The following is a 16,715-nucleotide window of genomic DNA, read 5'->3' on the forward strand; positions in this document are numbered from 1 at the left end:
CCCATTTAACGTGCTGAGCATTCATAATGATTTATATTAAATACCAAGGCTTTATTCACAGGACAGTAAAAACACCAAAGCATTACTACTTGCATAAGGTTTAAAGTTTATGGAGTAAAGAAAGTGCTTTAAATCCTCGGTACAGTTTCAGGCCTTCTTGCTTCCCTGGAGATGAGAAATGAACACTGGAATTATCAAACCAAATGAGAACACAATTAAGCTGACACCATGTTATCTCCATCTTTTCAACTTGGCAGTGGGTTTCAAATCAAAGGGAATACATATTGTCCTCCAACATATCCCAACTTATGGAGCTCACAGTTTATCATGGAGTTTCTTTTCAACATCCCGCAGTCAGTACTATCTACCACCAACCACAATGGTTTGTGAACCTCTCAAACCTAGTTGTGAATATGTCCTACCTACCTCTTTCAGTCCAGCTATGATCTTAGATGATATTTTATGGCAACTGCAGAGCTATTCAATGAAACTCTGACACGGAAAAGAAAAAGGGGAACATTTCTCCATTTATTCATGTTTTGTTTTCTCAGGTTTTGTTCCACCTTTGCTAGCCTGAGACTGATTTTACTCTTCACTTGTGGCTGTCCCTTGGCATTGACCATGTTCCTTTTTTCAAGGATTCCTTTCACTTCTAATGCATATTTTTAAACTCAGGAAAGCAGAACTGAAAACAGTCTTTGGGAAAAATAAAGTTTTTTATTTACACAACTGTATGTTCAGTGTCTTCAATGCTATTTTTGGCCACCACCATCTTTTTGTTTGATTCTGTTGGCACATTCTCTTTTGACTACTGAGGCTGAGGGGGCAGAAGTTTCCAGTGAGCTTCCCAGTGTAAAGCTGAGGTCTTTCCTGAGCAGTGAGTTAATGCAGAAGTTAACAATGCATGTCCATATTATTTTTTTATAGGCCCAAGAGACTACTACAAAGTGGATCTAACATTATGCTGACTCTTCACTGTCTTTTGGTAAGCCTGTCTGATATTGCTGTCTCCCTTTGTCTGGAAAAAAACAAAACAATTTGGACTTATCTAAAAAATTTGGTATACTGTGTTCATCCACCTTTTCCAGCATTAATAATAAAAATCCTGAAATGCCACTTGATGCTTGGTTTGCCAGATTGAAAGGAATTTATCTCCTCCATGCCTTTGGTCTTTGTCACGCACTTTCTGATGCTTCAGTTTACTTAAGATCTGCCCTCTAAGGAGTGACTTTTTTTTTTTTAAGTTATCTCAATGCGCTGACTTGTGTTCAGATATCCAATTTCTAGCTGACAGTTTCCAAGAGCTCTAATCAGAAGGCCTGGAGGCAACTACAGCAACATGGGCAGTGCTATTTGAGGGATACACAGTTTCTATTATTCAAACTATCAGTTAGCTTGACCTCAGTACCTGATAAGGTTATGGAACAGTTTATACTGAGTGTCATCACACAGCCCTTACAGGATGGCCAGGGTATCAGACCCAGCCAGCAGGGCTTTAGGAGGGGTAGGTCGTGTCTGACCAAGCTGGTCTCCTTTCATGACCAGGGACCCTCCTGGTGGATGCAGGAAAGGCTGTGGATGTGTCTACCTGGACTCCAGCAAGGCCTTTGACCCTGTGTCCCACAGCACACTCTGGGAAAGCTGCAGCCCAGGCTTGGACAGGAGCATTCTGTGCTGGGTTAGGAACTGGCTGGATGGCCGGGCCCAGGGGGTGGTGGTGAATGGTGCTGTATCCAGCTGGGGCCAGTCACCAGTGGTGTCCCTCAGGGGTCTGTGCTGGGGCCAGTTCTGTGCAATACCTTTACTGACCACATGGATAAGGGGATTGAGTCTTTCGTTAGTAAATTTGCAGATGACGCTAAACTGGGAGCGTGTGTCCATCTGCTGGAGGGTGGGAGGGCTCAGCAGGGAGACCTGGAATGGTTGGAAGGATGGGCAGAGACCAGTAAACTGACATTTAATAAGTCCAAGTGCTGAGTCCTGCATTTTGGCTACAATAACCCCCTGCAGTTTTATAGGCTGGGGACAGCGTGGCTGGACAGTGCCCAGGCAGAAAGGGACCTGAAGGTGCTGCTTAAGAGCCGGCTGCACATGAGCCAGCAGTGTGCCCTGGTGGCCAAGAAGGCCAAGGAAGTACAGGTATCCTGGCCTGTATCAGGAATAGTGTGGCCAGCAGGAGCAGGGAGGTCATTCTGCCCCTGTACTTGGCACTGGTGAGGGCACACCTTGAGTGCTGTGTCCAGTTTTGATCCCTCAGTTTGGGAAGGACATTGAGATGCTTGAGCGCATCCAGAGGAGGCAACAAGGCTGGTGAGGGGCTTGGAACCCAAACCCTGTGAGGAATGACTGAGGGACCTGGGGGTGTTTAGCCTGGAGAAAAGGATACTCAGAGGTGCCTTTATCACTCTCTTCAACTCCCAGAAAGGTGGCTGTGGTCTGGTGGGGGTTGGTCTCTTTCTCCATGCAGCAAATGACAGAACAAGAGGACACAGTCCTAAGCTGCACCAAGGGAAATACAGGTTGGATATTAGATTTTTATGGAAAGAGTGACAAAGTACTGGGATGGTCTGCCAAGGGAAGTGGTGGAGTCACTATCCCTGGATGTCTTTTTTAAAAAAAAAACGGATGTAGCATTCCGTGCCATGGTTATTTGAGGTGTTAGGGCATGGGTTGGCCTCGATGATCTTGAAGGTCTTCTCCAACCTTGTTATTCTGTGTGATTCTGTGATTCTAACCCAATTTAACAAGCAGTGGTTCACTCTCAGTGTTGAGAACTAAACAGATTGCATATTTCCCTACAAATGGCAGGAGTTCTGAAACATGCTCCACATACACTTTGCCCACCAACAGGGTATGAAGGGATGCCACACGTGGCTATGACAGTACTGCTTTTTGAACTCAACGCAGCATCTTTTTGTTTTCATGTGGCAAAGCTGTCTCCTGCTGAATCAGTTTTGTTTCCTTTACACATAAAGGTGTATGTAAGAAAAGGTGTTCAGGTTTGTTTCCTGAACCATAATTACTGACACTCCCAGAGGTGCCAACTGTCTCCATACAGCCGTATCAGCCCATGAAGGTATTGGGATTTCTATTTCCACCCCATATAAAGCATTTATACATCAGAAAAACAAAATATCAGCACTTTCCAAGAACTACTGTAAACAGGGTATCCCAAACAGAGAGAAAAGCAAGATGTTAGCAGTGTAGTGTATCAAATGACAATGACAAGTACATGACTTCGTGTAGGAAGACTATCAAGCATAGAGGTTTAGTTCCACTCCGTCATAAACTATTCAAGAAATTCATACCATTTCAAGTCCCTCTCATGAACTTTTACACTTTCAGCCCCATCCACTCTAATTCCTGAAAGCCATTTGGAAAATTCATGAGACAGACCCAGTTACTGACATCAGGAACATAAATGCACTCAAGTTCTCATGATTTTCTTTACTGATACACTCAGCAGGGACAGTTGCACAAAGCCAGCAGATAAGTGAAATGGGAGCCAATTTTAGATGGGATGTTAGTGGCCCTAGTGGTAAAGGAAAGCATCCTCCCAGGCAGTGTTACCATCAGCTGATTCCATGCAACCTTGATAAAGCCTTAAGGTCCTGCTGGACTCTGCATGAGGAGAGATTCTAATCTCACCAGGTTTACCACAAGTTGGCTTGATACTTACCTGAGAAAATGTAAGGGATGCTACTTTTCTTGTCCACACCAGAAAAAACTGCTTCTTCAGCAGCAAAAGTGATATAAACACATTACACCAGATCTGGAGTAATATTCTATTAGCCAAACCCTGGTTTCCAACTCAGATGAAAGGTCCTATTTTTCAAGACTTATTTCTTGACCTTTGATCTTGTGACAGCATGAGCAGAAACACTGTGAAAGGCCACTTACTGCAAAAAGTATTCCCAGTTAAGTTTTACATCTATACTTTGAGCCACTTGTCTTTCAATGCTCCTTCATTACTTTTTCTAGCACCCAGATACTTAGGAAATCTGGATGTTAGCCAAGGAAATTTCTGCTCAAGAGGATCAGAATAACTTGAAACACAACCATGCTGGAATTTAAAACATCCAGTTTATTCAGTGAAGACTTCATCATGACAAGAAGAATCCCTGCTCCTCTTATCCTAATTCTAGAGAGACAATAATCCTCAAGAATTAATCAATGTTCTGTTCATAAAATCCAAACTGGAGATGTCTTAGGAATGCCCTATGACCACGGAGTGCAGTCATGGCTTATTTTTTTACCCCATAAAATGCAGACTCAGCCAATGCTCAGATCCACCCAAGCCCTTAACACAAAATTCATAGAAGCTCTCACCTAAATAGACATAAACCTTTTCACTTTTTCAGCTTTATCAAGTAGAAAAATGCTTTGAAATTATGCATGTAAATGTAAAACAAAAGTTTCCAACAATGGTATGTAATAAATGGATAAAAGGTCCAGCCTTGTTTCTTCTCAGATTCAGATAAGCAAAAGAGAGTGAAAGTGGGGTGCAGATTCCTCATATCTGGTAAAAAAAGCACTTGAGAGATAAAGAGTGCATCCAAAAATAACATCTGAACTTTACATGCAGGCTTATTTTGAAAGCTCAGTGGCCATTAAGACTACTAGGATCCAAGATGAAGATTGTTTGTTGGTTCAAGGAGCTCTGGCTGGCACACTGTGAGACAAAATAATAAAATGTTTTCTGTATTATTCTCTGGGCTTTGTGCCTGTTGGCCTGCAGAGTCCCTTGCACAGCCCCAGGCTGATGGAGGCCAGTGGCAGCAGGCTGGCTGGCTGCCACTCCTGCCTGGGACAACAGGGACTGTGCCCATCATAGCCACAGATGCCCCCAGCTCCCTCCTACCTGTGCTGGGACAGAGATCTCAGCTCAAAATAATGAATATCTGAAGGGGGAGAGGAGAGGCAGGAAGGGAATGGAGACCCTGTTCCTATTTTCTGATAATGAAATTGCTAACTTTCAACAGTCTTACCCCAGAAAATCCTTTTGTAAACTGCTTTAACAAGAGCAAGGCATGGTACAAGACAGAAGATTCCAGGCTTTTTTTAGGGGGGCTTCCCACTTTGTTTTCCTGCCACCTCTCTCAGGACAGGATTAGTACTTTGGAAGCAGCTGTCTAGTTTCAATTTCAAAGCCAGGGCTTGTTATCATAACACCAACATGCTGATGTCTCATTGTTATCCTCCTCCTAGATGAATGAATGAGCTTTTATGAGAAAGATGGCAGGTGACACTTCCCTGGGGCAGATGTCCCAGTGTGCTTCCAGTTTCACAGAGCAGCACTGAGGCCTACCAAGTGCTGGCAGCTGGGTACAGAGACTGCCACGTGGAACACTGCTGGGAGCTGAGGCACTTTGGATAAATTGCTTACAGTCACAGAGAACATCAATTCCATTCCAACTCCTTCCTTTCTCACAGGTGTGCTAGTTTCAGACAGAAATTAAAATCCAATGAGTGAACACAGACAACACATTTTGAGTGAGGTAATAAGACATCTGTCTTGGTGGAAAGAGAGCATACAATCAACAAGGCAGGGTTCTGCACCTAAAAACTGGTGTGGTTATTTACAGTAGCTGGCATCTGCCCTCTAAATAAAGATACCTTACTGATATGTCCCTGCATAAAGAAGTAAGTGACAGGTAGGTGATTAAGAGGCATTAAAATGAAAAGAAAAATCTGGCGTCAATTTAATAGGAGCTTCAAATAAAAATAAGAGGTGTCTGAAGTTGACCTGTGTGACTATTCTTCTCTCCCCTCTGACCAAAACAGTTCAGAAAAGTAGGTCACAGCAAAAAGAGGCTACAGTTTCAAAAGGTGAGTGCCTAAAGCTACGTATATACAGCTATTTTCATGCACTTTTAACTGGGTGGCCTGATTTTGAGAAGCTCTAAGTATGCACTGCTCCAACAATGTACATGCTCCATAATGTCCAAAACCCCCAGCCCTGACTACCTGCTTTGGTGTTGAATTGTAGATGCAGTTTTCTACTCAACAACAGGTCCACACTTTCTGTTAGAACAATACCTCAACAGCTTGCTTGGCACAGAGACTTGCTGTATGGGAGTGGTGTTTGTACACCTGGAGAAGAGTTTCTGCCCAAAGCAATGTGGCATCTTGGCAGGCAGAGGAGTGCCAGGATGCACAGGGGTGACACTCCACGTCCAAAATCACACAGCAAGACAGAACCAGCACCAAGCAGAAAACCCCAAGCCCTAAATCAAATGCCTTACTCATTTCATCATACTGAGCTTGCCTCACAGTAACAAAAGATACATGCAGCTGTGAGAGGAGTATTTCTAAGACAGACAGAATCTGATAAAAAGAAATCCAGGGAGTAGAGGATACTGTGATCTGTTCTGTAATATCCCTCAAAATGAGAAAGAAGCATATATAGCAGCAACTGCATCTCATATAATAGTAAACAATCAAAAATAAATTATTTTGATTACATGCCAGGATGAAAATATTGAAGCTAAAGGGCTGCAGACTGTTTAGAGTGTCCTGAGGAAATAGCTCCCATGCTTCAAAAGCAACTGCTAGGAAGAGAGAAATTAAGGAGTTGCAGCTCAGCTTATGCAGGAGTTCTTTTTAGGAGAGCTCCATAAAGACTATTGTCTGTACAAATTTTAGACTTCTAGTTAAATTTAAGAACAACAAAATTTTGAAACAATGGAAGAAAAAGCCAGGAGCAAGTGGTTAAAGAAATTAACTTCAGGGTCTGCAAGTTCAAATATTATCAGAGAAACCAGTAAGTCACTTGAGACAGAAGAGGAAGCTGAGCAGATGGGAACACTAACTAGATAGCATACTGAGTCAGTAGCATGTTCACTTCACTTTTCATTTAAGTTCCTTCAATTTGGATTATTACTTGTAAGATACATAGGGAAATTCAGAAGCTTTTAATCTTTAAACAAAAAATGTAATATGAAAAGCTTAGTGACCAAAGTGATCATCCATTACCATCTTAAGCATAATTTTAAGTGTCCAATTTTGAATTTCAAACCTGAAGGATCACAACTTTTCAACACACATCAGAAAATTTAGTTATTTTCATTAAGTTAGAGCTTTTAAAAGGCTGACACAGTTCCAACCATACAATACCCTGTTAAAAATGAAGTTGTTACTAAATAATGCTCCTAATCTTTCACCAGACATCACTGAAACTGATCAAGAGCTCTTTTATGTAAGAAGCAATTCTTTAGAGATAGGTAAACAAAGCAATACAACTGCTGAGATACCAACTGTGACACCAAAAAAATCGATTCAGTGATTCATTTCAACATACACCTAACAGCTATACAGGACACTAGCTGGAATGCAACCTTTATTTTTCAAATATTTTTTTTTAAAGAGTCAGTAGTATGGGTTGCCGAATAACTAGCTCTTTTAGAGCTTGCACTCAAAATAACGGAGACCAGGAAAAAGAGGAAGTCACAGCTCCAGCCAGACTATTGATTCCAAAATAGAATCCATTAAAATCAATGTTAAAATATCTCTTAAAGCTATTTTTTTCCCAGAAGAGAGTCCTACTTCCTTCCAAGTGAGATACCCCTGTCTATACTGAGTAAAGCAACAGTCCCTGCAAATCACGTCAGGACTGCTAGGAGCATGCTAGCACACCAGATTCAAGGTGCATCCTGGAGCAGGTTGCTCAGAGAGGTTATGCAGTCTCCATCTGTGGAGAAACACAAAAACCCAACTGGACCTGGACCTGAGGAAGCTGCTGTAGAGATCCTGCTTGGAACAGGGACTTGGACTGCGTGTTCTCAAGAGCCCTTTTCCAACTTCAGTGACTGGGCAAGTCTGTGAACCTTCTATTTCCACAAGGAGTGAGGGGTTGCTGTGTCAGACTAGGACATGGAAAGCCCTGGCTCAACCCCAGGCTTTCCCTCAGACCACTGGTACAACTGTGGCCCAGCTCTCCTGCACCTCAGTTTCTTTAGCAGCCACAGACTGGCAGCAGAGACAAGGAGTGCCTCAGCCACAAAGTGTCCCAGCAACCATTCCCAGGAGGCTGGATCAAAGTACTTATCACTCAGACACTGGACTCCATGAAGAGCAGGATACAGGACTTTCAGAAAGCCTAACAATGTCCACACACCCAGTCTAGACATTTCAAGTAGGGATTCCCTTTTTCAGGAAGCATGGAGAATTCTCTGGCAAAAGGACAGTGACTTGGACATCTGAAAAATAATTAGAGTTAAAATTAAACTGTTTATAGACCATGGGGCCCTACTGCTGCAGAATGCAGTCACCTCAGCAGAGCACATAGTGACCCTCTCTTTAACTGGTGCAAATCTTTAGTTGTCCTAAGGTCTACAGAGTTAAAATAAATCTTCAGTGTAAACTGAGGATCACAAATAAAGACTATACTTCATTTATAGTTACTTAAAAACATAATTGAAATAGAGGCAATAATCACTGAAATCCAACACTGATCTGTAAATAAAACTGAATTTTCTTTTGAAAGACTTTGAATAGCAGAAGGCTTCTCCTTGCATATAAACTCAACCCTCCTGAATTTACAGCACTCCTTCAGAAGAGACAATCCCTTGCAGTGAACTTAACCCATCACATTAATTTTGTATCCTGTGATAAAAAAGGCTCTCTAGTTACAGCTACAGACTAGGATATTATTTTCTTAGTAGTTACTTCCATAATGAAATTCCAGAACGATAAAGATGTGGCTCCTAAGAGTTCATGCTATTAACAGATGTACTGCTTCTTGTCTGGGTTTTCTAAATGCTCAAGGCCTTGGGATATGAGATGGTAGCTGCAACAGAGAAAACATAACTTAGCAGATGAAAACAAGGAAGGGGAAAAAAACCCACAGCACTGCCTAGAGGGGTGTAACTTTTCTCTTACTGCAGATCATCATGTGCAGGAATACAGAGGCTGATCTACTTAGGCCAGAACAAGACGTTAGACAATTATTCATCTCTCCTGGGATTTCCCTTGCTAAATGCAGAGTTGGTTCAAGGTCTTGGTCATGATATTTCTGATTATGAGCCAGAAATAGGACTGGGGAGGAAAGTGCTGGGGGTAGGGGGACAGAGGGTCAGGGGAAATAATGGTTACCAAACACTGCAGCAGCCAGTGACAACAGCTTAGGCCATTCCTTACTTCATTCCTCAACTTTGTTAACAGCTTCTTTTTGAATTGTCAGCTTTACCTGAATTCAAATTTCCTTTTTCTTTTTCCTCCTTAAGGACTTATTTATTTTTCTCATCAGTTCGACCAAAGCAGGCTGAAATATGCGGAAGACAAACTACTTTCAAAAACTGGATATCCTCCCAAACATATTGTTCTCACAGGGATGACAACAGTACTGATAGGAATTTAAGGAAAAGAAGAAAAAAACCAAACTCTACTGAATCTCTCTGCTGTTAGAACAAAATTCCAGTCACTCCCTCACTGCACAGGTTTCCCTCAGCACCTTTCTCCCACTCACAAACAGCAACAGCTACTCCAAAACAAAATCATTCTGAACTAACTGAGGATTTTCTCCCTAAGAGATTCCAAAAGACAGGAGGGAGTGCTGTGAATTATTAATCTTATTTCTACATAAGAATGGTGCCAGTATGGCCAGGCAGTTTATATGCAAATAATATGTCCATAAATCCACAACTATAAAAATACAAATTGCTGAGCTTCTTACCTACAATCTCAATGGCATTTCCAATAACATCCCATTAGAAAATAGTTCAGAAATGCGATTTCCCCCATTACAGTCATCTAACATATGAAAGAGTTACTTCACAGCTATTCTAGATTTAAATTCAAAAGCCAATAAATGTTTCAAGAACATGACAGCAGCAGAAGTAAAATGGGAATGAAAGACTAACTTAACCCAACAGCTGCAATGGTTAAAATGAGAAGGTAACAGAACTATTCAGGTTGAAAAGGCATGACTCCTAACATAGAATACAACTCAAATGATACCAGTTAAGGGCAATAGTTTATGTCAGTTAACAAGCCAGCACCAGCCATGCATTTATGTTCCTCCAACAATTAGCTTGTGCAATAGGCTTCCAGTACTTCTCAAAGATCTTAACCCTAGTTACACTTTAATTTCTTTTGATCCTTTCCAAAACCAATTTTTCTTTCTCCCTCAGTTTCAGGCCTCAGGATTCTTACTACAAGCTGCTGAGTTTGTACAGTCATTTCAATTTACCAGCAGACAACAAGAAGACAATGTTTTCCAGAAGATTTCTGAGAGTAAATATGCTCCCCATTAAATCCACATCGTATTTTTAATCAGTTACAAACCTCCTTCGTGTATATGGAAAAAGAAGAGCACAGTATTCCAGAGGGCAATCCTGTGACACAGGAATGCTTCAGTGTTTGTGCTCCCATGGAGAGACAATGCAAAGGGCACAAAACCACTACTTCAAACTTCACATCCAGCCTCCAGAAGGAAGCTATTTTCTTCCCTAGTCACAACAAGAGCCTCCAGGAGCACAGATATTGGCCTACCTTGCATATATGCCTCTATTCGCCGGATGAGCTCATACGACTTGGATCGATCCAGGAGTGTACGGATGGCCGGGAGAGGGTCTAGGATAATGGTCTCTGGATGAGCATCAATGTACTCCTGCAAAACAATATACAGGGGGAAAAATGGCATTAGGTGGGCTGAAGAGAGTAGAAAAATAATGACAAGAGAAAATAATGGGGAAGAGAATATATAACGTTAAAAATCCAGCTTCTCTTCAAGGGGAGCCAAATGGACTTTGGCAACACAAAAAGTCCCCAGACAGTCAAAACACTGACACTTGAATCAAACACAAACATGACAGCTAACTGGTTTAGATGGCAAATTCCTCCTCCAGACTCCATCAGGAGCAAAACCTCTCCTGCAACCACATTAGCTCACAAGGGAGCCAGTGGCAAAGTGCCACAGTAAGAACTGACAGCAAGACTGAGAAAAGCCATTAGGAGAAGAAAGATGGCACACAGCTATCTTGGGGTCAGCCTTGCATTCAATTACTGCATGTGAACATCACAACTATTTGAACTAGGCTCAGAAATACATCTGTGTTCTTTTATGTTGTTTTTATTGCTGTCTTCTAGCTGGGCTGAAGACAGTGTTAAGGGCTGAATGATAAGGGCCGAAATTATTTTTGGCAGAGCTGAAGAGATTGCTGCTTCACTGTATCTTCATTGCTTGCTACTTCTCTATGCTCATACTCTCCTTTTCTGACTACAAGATCAAAGTAATGTTAAAGACCTCATGGATCTTCAGCTTGGGAACTCAATTCCCTGTTCACTGAGGTCATGACTGCACTACTGCATCTTGGCCAGAAACACAGACACAGCTGCCAGGTATCAGCCTTTCAAACCCAACAAAACTCCCTTCTGTTTCTTAGAAGCTGAATTCCTTCATCATCAACCTGGCTCTATAAACTCAGTGGGAAACACATCTATCTTACTCTACTCAAAATCAGACAAATATATCCAAAGTTAGCGTCTCTCTTTGTTTCACCCAACCTCCCAAAGCCATCCTAATGTTTCCACTTACTTCTTTAAACCCATTAATGCAAAAGCTCCTACAATTAATAGACTTCCATGAAGTTCTACTTCATTTAAATTGATTTTTCCAAGAAGAAAACATACTACAAAAGATACTCAGAGTATGATGAGATGGCCTCAGGAGATGCACTTTGCTGGAGAGAAAAGAATGGCATAATCTATTCCCAGAAAGTGATTTTGTTCCAGATACTACCTGGGGATGCAGAACCTGTTGCTTCCTGGTGACTACATAGTCTGAACTGATGGCTGCTGAAAGGAGATTATTCATTTGAGGCTGAGAGGATCCAGCATTGGGGTCTAATGGACCTACTGCACCACCCCCAAGACACAAGCAGCTTTCCTTCACAGGGCACAAGGCACCCCTCAGTGGCAATACTTGTGTCTGACATATTTAGTAATCCCTGCAGAACACAAAGAATGAACTCCCCAAAGACATGTTCAACCTTGCTGCCTCATGGGAAAAGGAAGGGACAGCCTTTCACACAGCTGGTCATCAGGACTGCCAAACCTAGCTGCTGTCTCACCCTTGCAATACAGCCTGGATGAAAAGCCTCATCAGCTCAGTGGGGCAGAAGGTGGGTTCATTTCCAGCCACTAAACCCCAGAACATGCAGTTTTCATCAGTCTTCTGTCTATTAGTACTTCCAGAGTCTAAAGCAGAGCAATCAGCTTTCAAATACAGATGAGATTTTTTTATTCTTTTCAGAGCTAGAGTATCTTATTACCTAATGCCTCTTAAACACCCACACATGTCTATGCATACGTGCCCTTTTATGCAGCAGCTAAAACACCCTGTGGAGCTAGCATGATCCAGTGATATGGCATTAGCTTGAACTTGCTGATAGTGAAACTGAACTTGAGTATCTCAACATCTCCAGAGTGTAACAAGGCAGCTTTTAGTCCCTCTGTGCCTCCATTTAAAAGACAGGGAGTTACCACGCTGTCTTTCCCAGCACACTGAGAGGATGAGCTCCTTACAGAGAGCCCATACGCTGATGGGGGAGGAGGCAAGCACAGCGCCCAGACTAACATGTCACAGCTCTGAAAGGTGGCCTCAGCAGAGCTCTGACAGCAAACCCCCTGATGTGTGTACGAGCTCTTCCTTTTACACTGTGGTGACCACCTGTCTGCCTTGACCAGTCTCTGATTCCACCTTGACTTCAAGCTCCCTGAACTTCCATCCTGGCCCAGCCCCTCCTGTGCATGTACTGATCCTTCTCCTTCCATATACATTCCTCCTGCCTGTGGACTCTTGCCTTTACTGCCCTCCCCAGATGGAATGATTTTTCTGTCTCTCAGCTCCTTGCGTACCTTCCTGAATCTTCCTCATTCTCATCATCATTGAGAACTATCCTTGCTTCCCCAGGACTTATGTATTCTACTTGTTAATTTGGCTCATGTTACTCTAATTATTTCCAGAGGGAGCCTGTCTTTTTTATGCTTTCTGCAAGGGGACCTCACAGTGCTTTATTTCTAATGGTAATAGCCCTAAACCAGACTTAAAGATCATCCAAGCACTAAGCTTGCCAGAGCATAACAAAGTTTACCAGGAATAAGGAACAAGCTCAAGGCCATTCTACACCAGTCAACATGTCAAGAGAGATGAGCATCTAAGTTGACTTTCCAGTGACTTATTTCTCATCCTGTTGCCTTAAGGAGCCTCCAAAAAGCTCTGTAAGGCCAACAAGAAATAACTGATGAAGATGAGGGAGGTGGGAGCTGTTTTCCAAAAGCCATTTAGAGTCTGAAGAACTTTAACAAATTACTCTAATGTCAAGAAGAACTGCACGAATACAAGGCAACAGCCCCTTCAAACACACACCAAAGGCTTTTGAGCAGATCAGCTTTCTTTACAAAACAATGAAATTTCTCAGCATTAAATCTATGTCAGGTACTATTCTCCAACTCTTCTCCATTTCCAGGCCTAGGAAGTTGGACTGCCAAAAAGCACAGGAACAGCAAAAGAGCAGTGAAGATCTGTGTCATCTAAGGCAAGACCTCAAACTTGAAGTGTCTCCTAGAGCTCATCTGGGGACAGCCACACATCTCTCCTTTTAACTGAATCCAGAAACAGCCTCTTTTCAAAGAGACTCTCAATGCAGAACAAGGTCAGTGTATTTGTATGCATCCTTTCTGTTTGAACACAGCTAGAGATGAACTGCTGAAGCTGTGCAGGGGCTTCCAGCTTCCCCTTGGGCCTTTAGGCTGCCAGCACTTTCCCAGTCTCCCACACCTCTCACCAGTACATCACCAACACAAGCAAAAGAAAGTTTCAATACCCATGCACAGAAAACTACTTTAAATAAGTAATTAAAAGATCTGAATCTTACACCAACAGGAAATTACAATAAGAAAAGTCAATTTTGTTAGTTTCACAGGAACAATTATGGTAGCTGATTTGAAATCTTTCATAAACTTTGATTCTTTACTAGAAACTGCTGCACACATCATGTACTACAAACATACTCAGTTTTCAAAGCCATATACTTTGTCTAGAAGGCAGGAACTGAGGTAGTTTGGTTTTCTCTCTTACCAAGAAGGCAGAACTGCAGCACCACTAAGTGACCTGTGAAGATCACCTGAGAGACTGGAGAACTCTTGATGTAGCCCAAGTAATAGCACTCTTCCCACAGCACAGAGTGGCTCCACTACCAGAAATACAGATCTGCACAAACATGTCGGGTTTCTGCCTAATTATTTTGAAAGCAGATGAGCTACTATAGACATGAACTTGAAAATGAAGCAGTTGAAGAAGGAAAAGAGAAACACTGAAGCCAAGAGAGTACAGCACAACCTTTCAACTTTGAACCTTCAAGTCTTCTCTCGTCCTTCCTGCAAAACAACTCTGCTCTCTACTTTGGTGGATTTACTGAAGACTGATATCCAACAGCAGATTCCAACCACCCAGGCAACAGTGTGGAAGATATTTAGGCTTTCCAACAATAGATTGAAAAGGATCTGTCCTTGGGCTGCAGTTCAGCTTGACCCAGACAACATCTATATTTTCCTCTTTCTAATCTTTGACATAATAAAAGCAAACAAGAACAAACAAGGAATTTTAGCAGATGCTCCTTTGTTTGTATTCCAGGCCTGGTGTTAAGTCATGCTTTGTACCAGCCCCATTACTGGCAGAAGGCCAACAATGAAACTTGAAATCAGAAAGAGACCAAATATTTCATGTTCCCAATTAAATACCTCTGGATATAATCCAGCAATTAAAAAAAAATACTTTCCTTGAGAAGCCTGTGTATAGATGAGGATAGAGCTGCTTGTCATTTTACCCCAAAAGGTAGCTAATGATTTTAATATTTTAACAGAAAGTTGATATAGTATCTACTGCAAATAATAGGTCATTAGATGATAAGATACTCACTGATTCGTTGACTTGCTTTTATTACTAAGTAATAAAACTTACATAATGTTTTGTTTAATATTAAACAAAGTTCCATTAAAAATATTCCAGAAGAAAACAAGTAAGAAAAAGAAACAATAATGTCATTTGGATTTGTGTTTTCCCACATACAGAAACATGACAATGACTGCTTGTAAAAACATGTCAACATTTTCCAAGGGAGAAAGATAGGTAAACACAAGCTGGTCTAAAGCATTTGAATCAGATTTAGATTTAAAAGCTCCTTTTAGTTGTCTTAGGCTGTGATGGTCTCTTTTCAAGAACACCTCCTTCCAAAAGGAAAGGTGAAGGTGTATTGGGTCTTCAATAAATGCTCACCTTGAAATTGTTTGTCTCTAAATCTAAAATATTTCTGCAGCAGTTAGGAGGAAAGAAGGGTGTGGCAAGGGGAAGGGGGAAATTATCTTCTCTGTTACATCTCTATTCTCTGTATATATCAAAGAAACTTTCTGTGTATTCAGCTGTCCTGTGAAGCCTTCAGAAGTCCTTTACTCCTTCATCTTGCAAATCCTACCCACAGGAAGCTATCCGAACCCCTAGCACTTGAATGACAAATTTTTTGTTAATTTTGCTGTTTACAAGGCTCTTCCAATAATTTAAGACATCATTATTTTTCAAATGCATAAAACACAGGAATTGGCCTGTGAATTCAGGTGTAAATACACCATTTCAATTTTGTATCAACCTGTCCCTCCAATTAGGAAAGAATTACTAAGACGTAATAGTTTCCTTTTTGCTTGCCTCGTCTCAGCTGAGAAGTCCCCTACCTCCTTCCCTTCCAAAATATCTCCCTCATTTTCCTTCCTTTTAGTCTCAAACCCTTCTAAGAAAGCTTCTCAATCAAGATTAGAAGAGACCATCCTGGGCAACTCCAGAGTGGGAGAGTCAAGAATTGAAGGTCAGTAGGGGAGGAAACATTTTAAATTTTCATCAACCTGATAGCAAAAGACTAGGCATAAAAACTGTGTCTGATCTGTCTTTTTAAGTAAGCTAATGCAAAGAGAACCTGCTCAGAAAAAGCTTTGAAAGACAAATTAATAACCCTATTGATTTTCCATCACTGGAGCCATCATTTTGAACGCAATATGAAGCTGCAATGAATGAAGCCACTCAAGCCCCTGTACAGCTATGACAGGGAGCTGCTCAGAGAGCATTTTGCTCTAATGAAAGACTAACAAAGATTCCCCAATGTCTTACAGGAGCCAAAACATACTCAGTTTTCAAATCCATGTACTTTGTCTAGAAAGTAGGAACTGGGGTAGCTGGTTTTCTTCCTTACCAAGAAGGCAGAACTGTAGCACCAGCAAGTGAAAGGCACCCTGGGGACTCTGCCTCTTCACCTGACCTCCTCCATGTACCTCTGGTCAAGAAGGAACCACTGAGGACTTTAACCAATTCTCAGAGTTAACTAATTACCTGTGTTCAATCAGTCCAGCCCTGTGTTACAGTGGGTAGGAAGGGAGATTGACCATCATCTCTACAAATAATCCTCATCCCCCAAAACAAGGACTTTAGTGTCTTAAAAAGCAAATAACAGTATTTCTCCACTTTTCATCTCGTGCACTACACTAGGTGTTGCATGCAGTCTTTGTTTTGGCTTTGGATGAGATCACCAGGCACTCATCACTGATTTTCAGGGCAGTGGAGAACAGCTGCACCCACCAGTATTCTCCTGAGAAACTGCATTCCATACCACATCCAACCAGCACAAAGACCTCAGAAAGCTCAGCCCTAAAGGTTTTCTGGTGCTAAAAAT

The 16,715-nt window shown here is 41.8% G+C and overlaps 1 protein-coding gene across 3 annotated transcripts in view; it reads right to left on the bottom strand.

The window, feature by feature from the left end:
• The window catches only part of ITPK1 (inositol-tetrakisphosphate 1-kinase), a 156,259-nt gene that overhangs the window by 52,382 nt on the left and 87,162 nt on the right, over positions 1-16,715 (bottom strand). For all 3 annotated transcript variants that reach the window (XM_059474613.1, XM_059474614.1, XM_059474615.1), the window contains one exon: positions 10,492-10,609. In XM_059474613.1, the coding sequence (XP_059330596.1) occupies positions 10,492-10,609 (118 nt within the window). The remainder of the gene's footprint in view (positions 1-10,491; positions 10,610-16,715) is intronic.

This window comes from Ammospiza nelsoni, chromosome 6 (assembly GCF_027579445.1).
Source record: "Ammospiza nelsoni isolate bAmmNel1 chromosome 6, bAmmNel1.pri, whole genome shotgun sequence".
NCBI lineage: Eukaryota > Metazoa > Chordata > Aves > Passeriformes > Passerellidae > Ammospiza > Ammospiza nelsoni.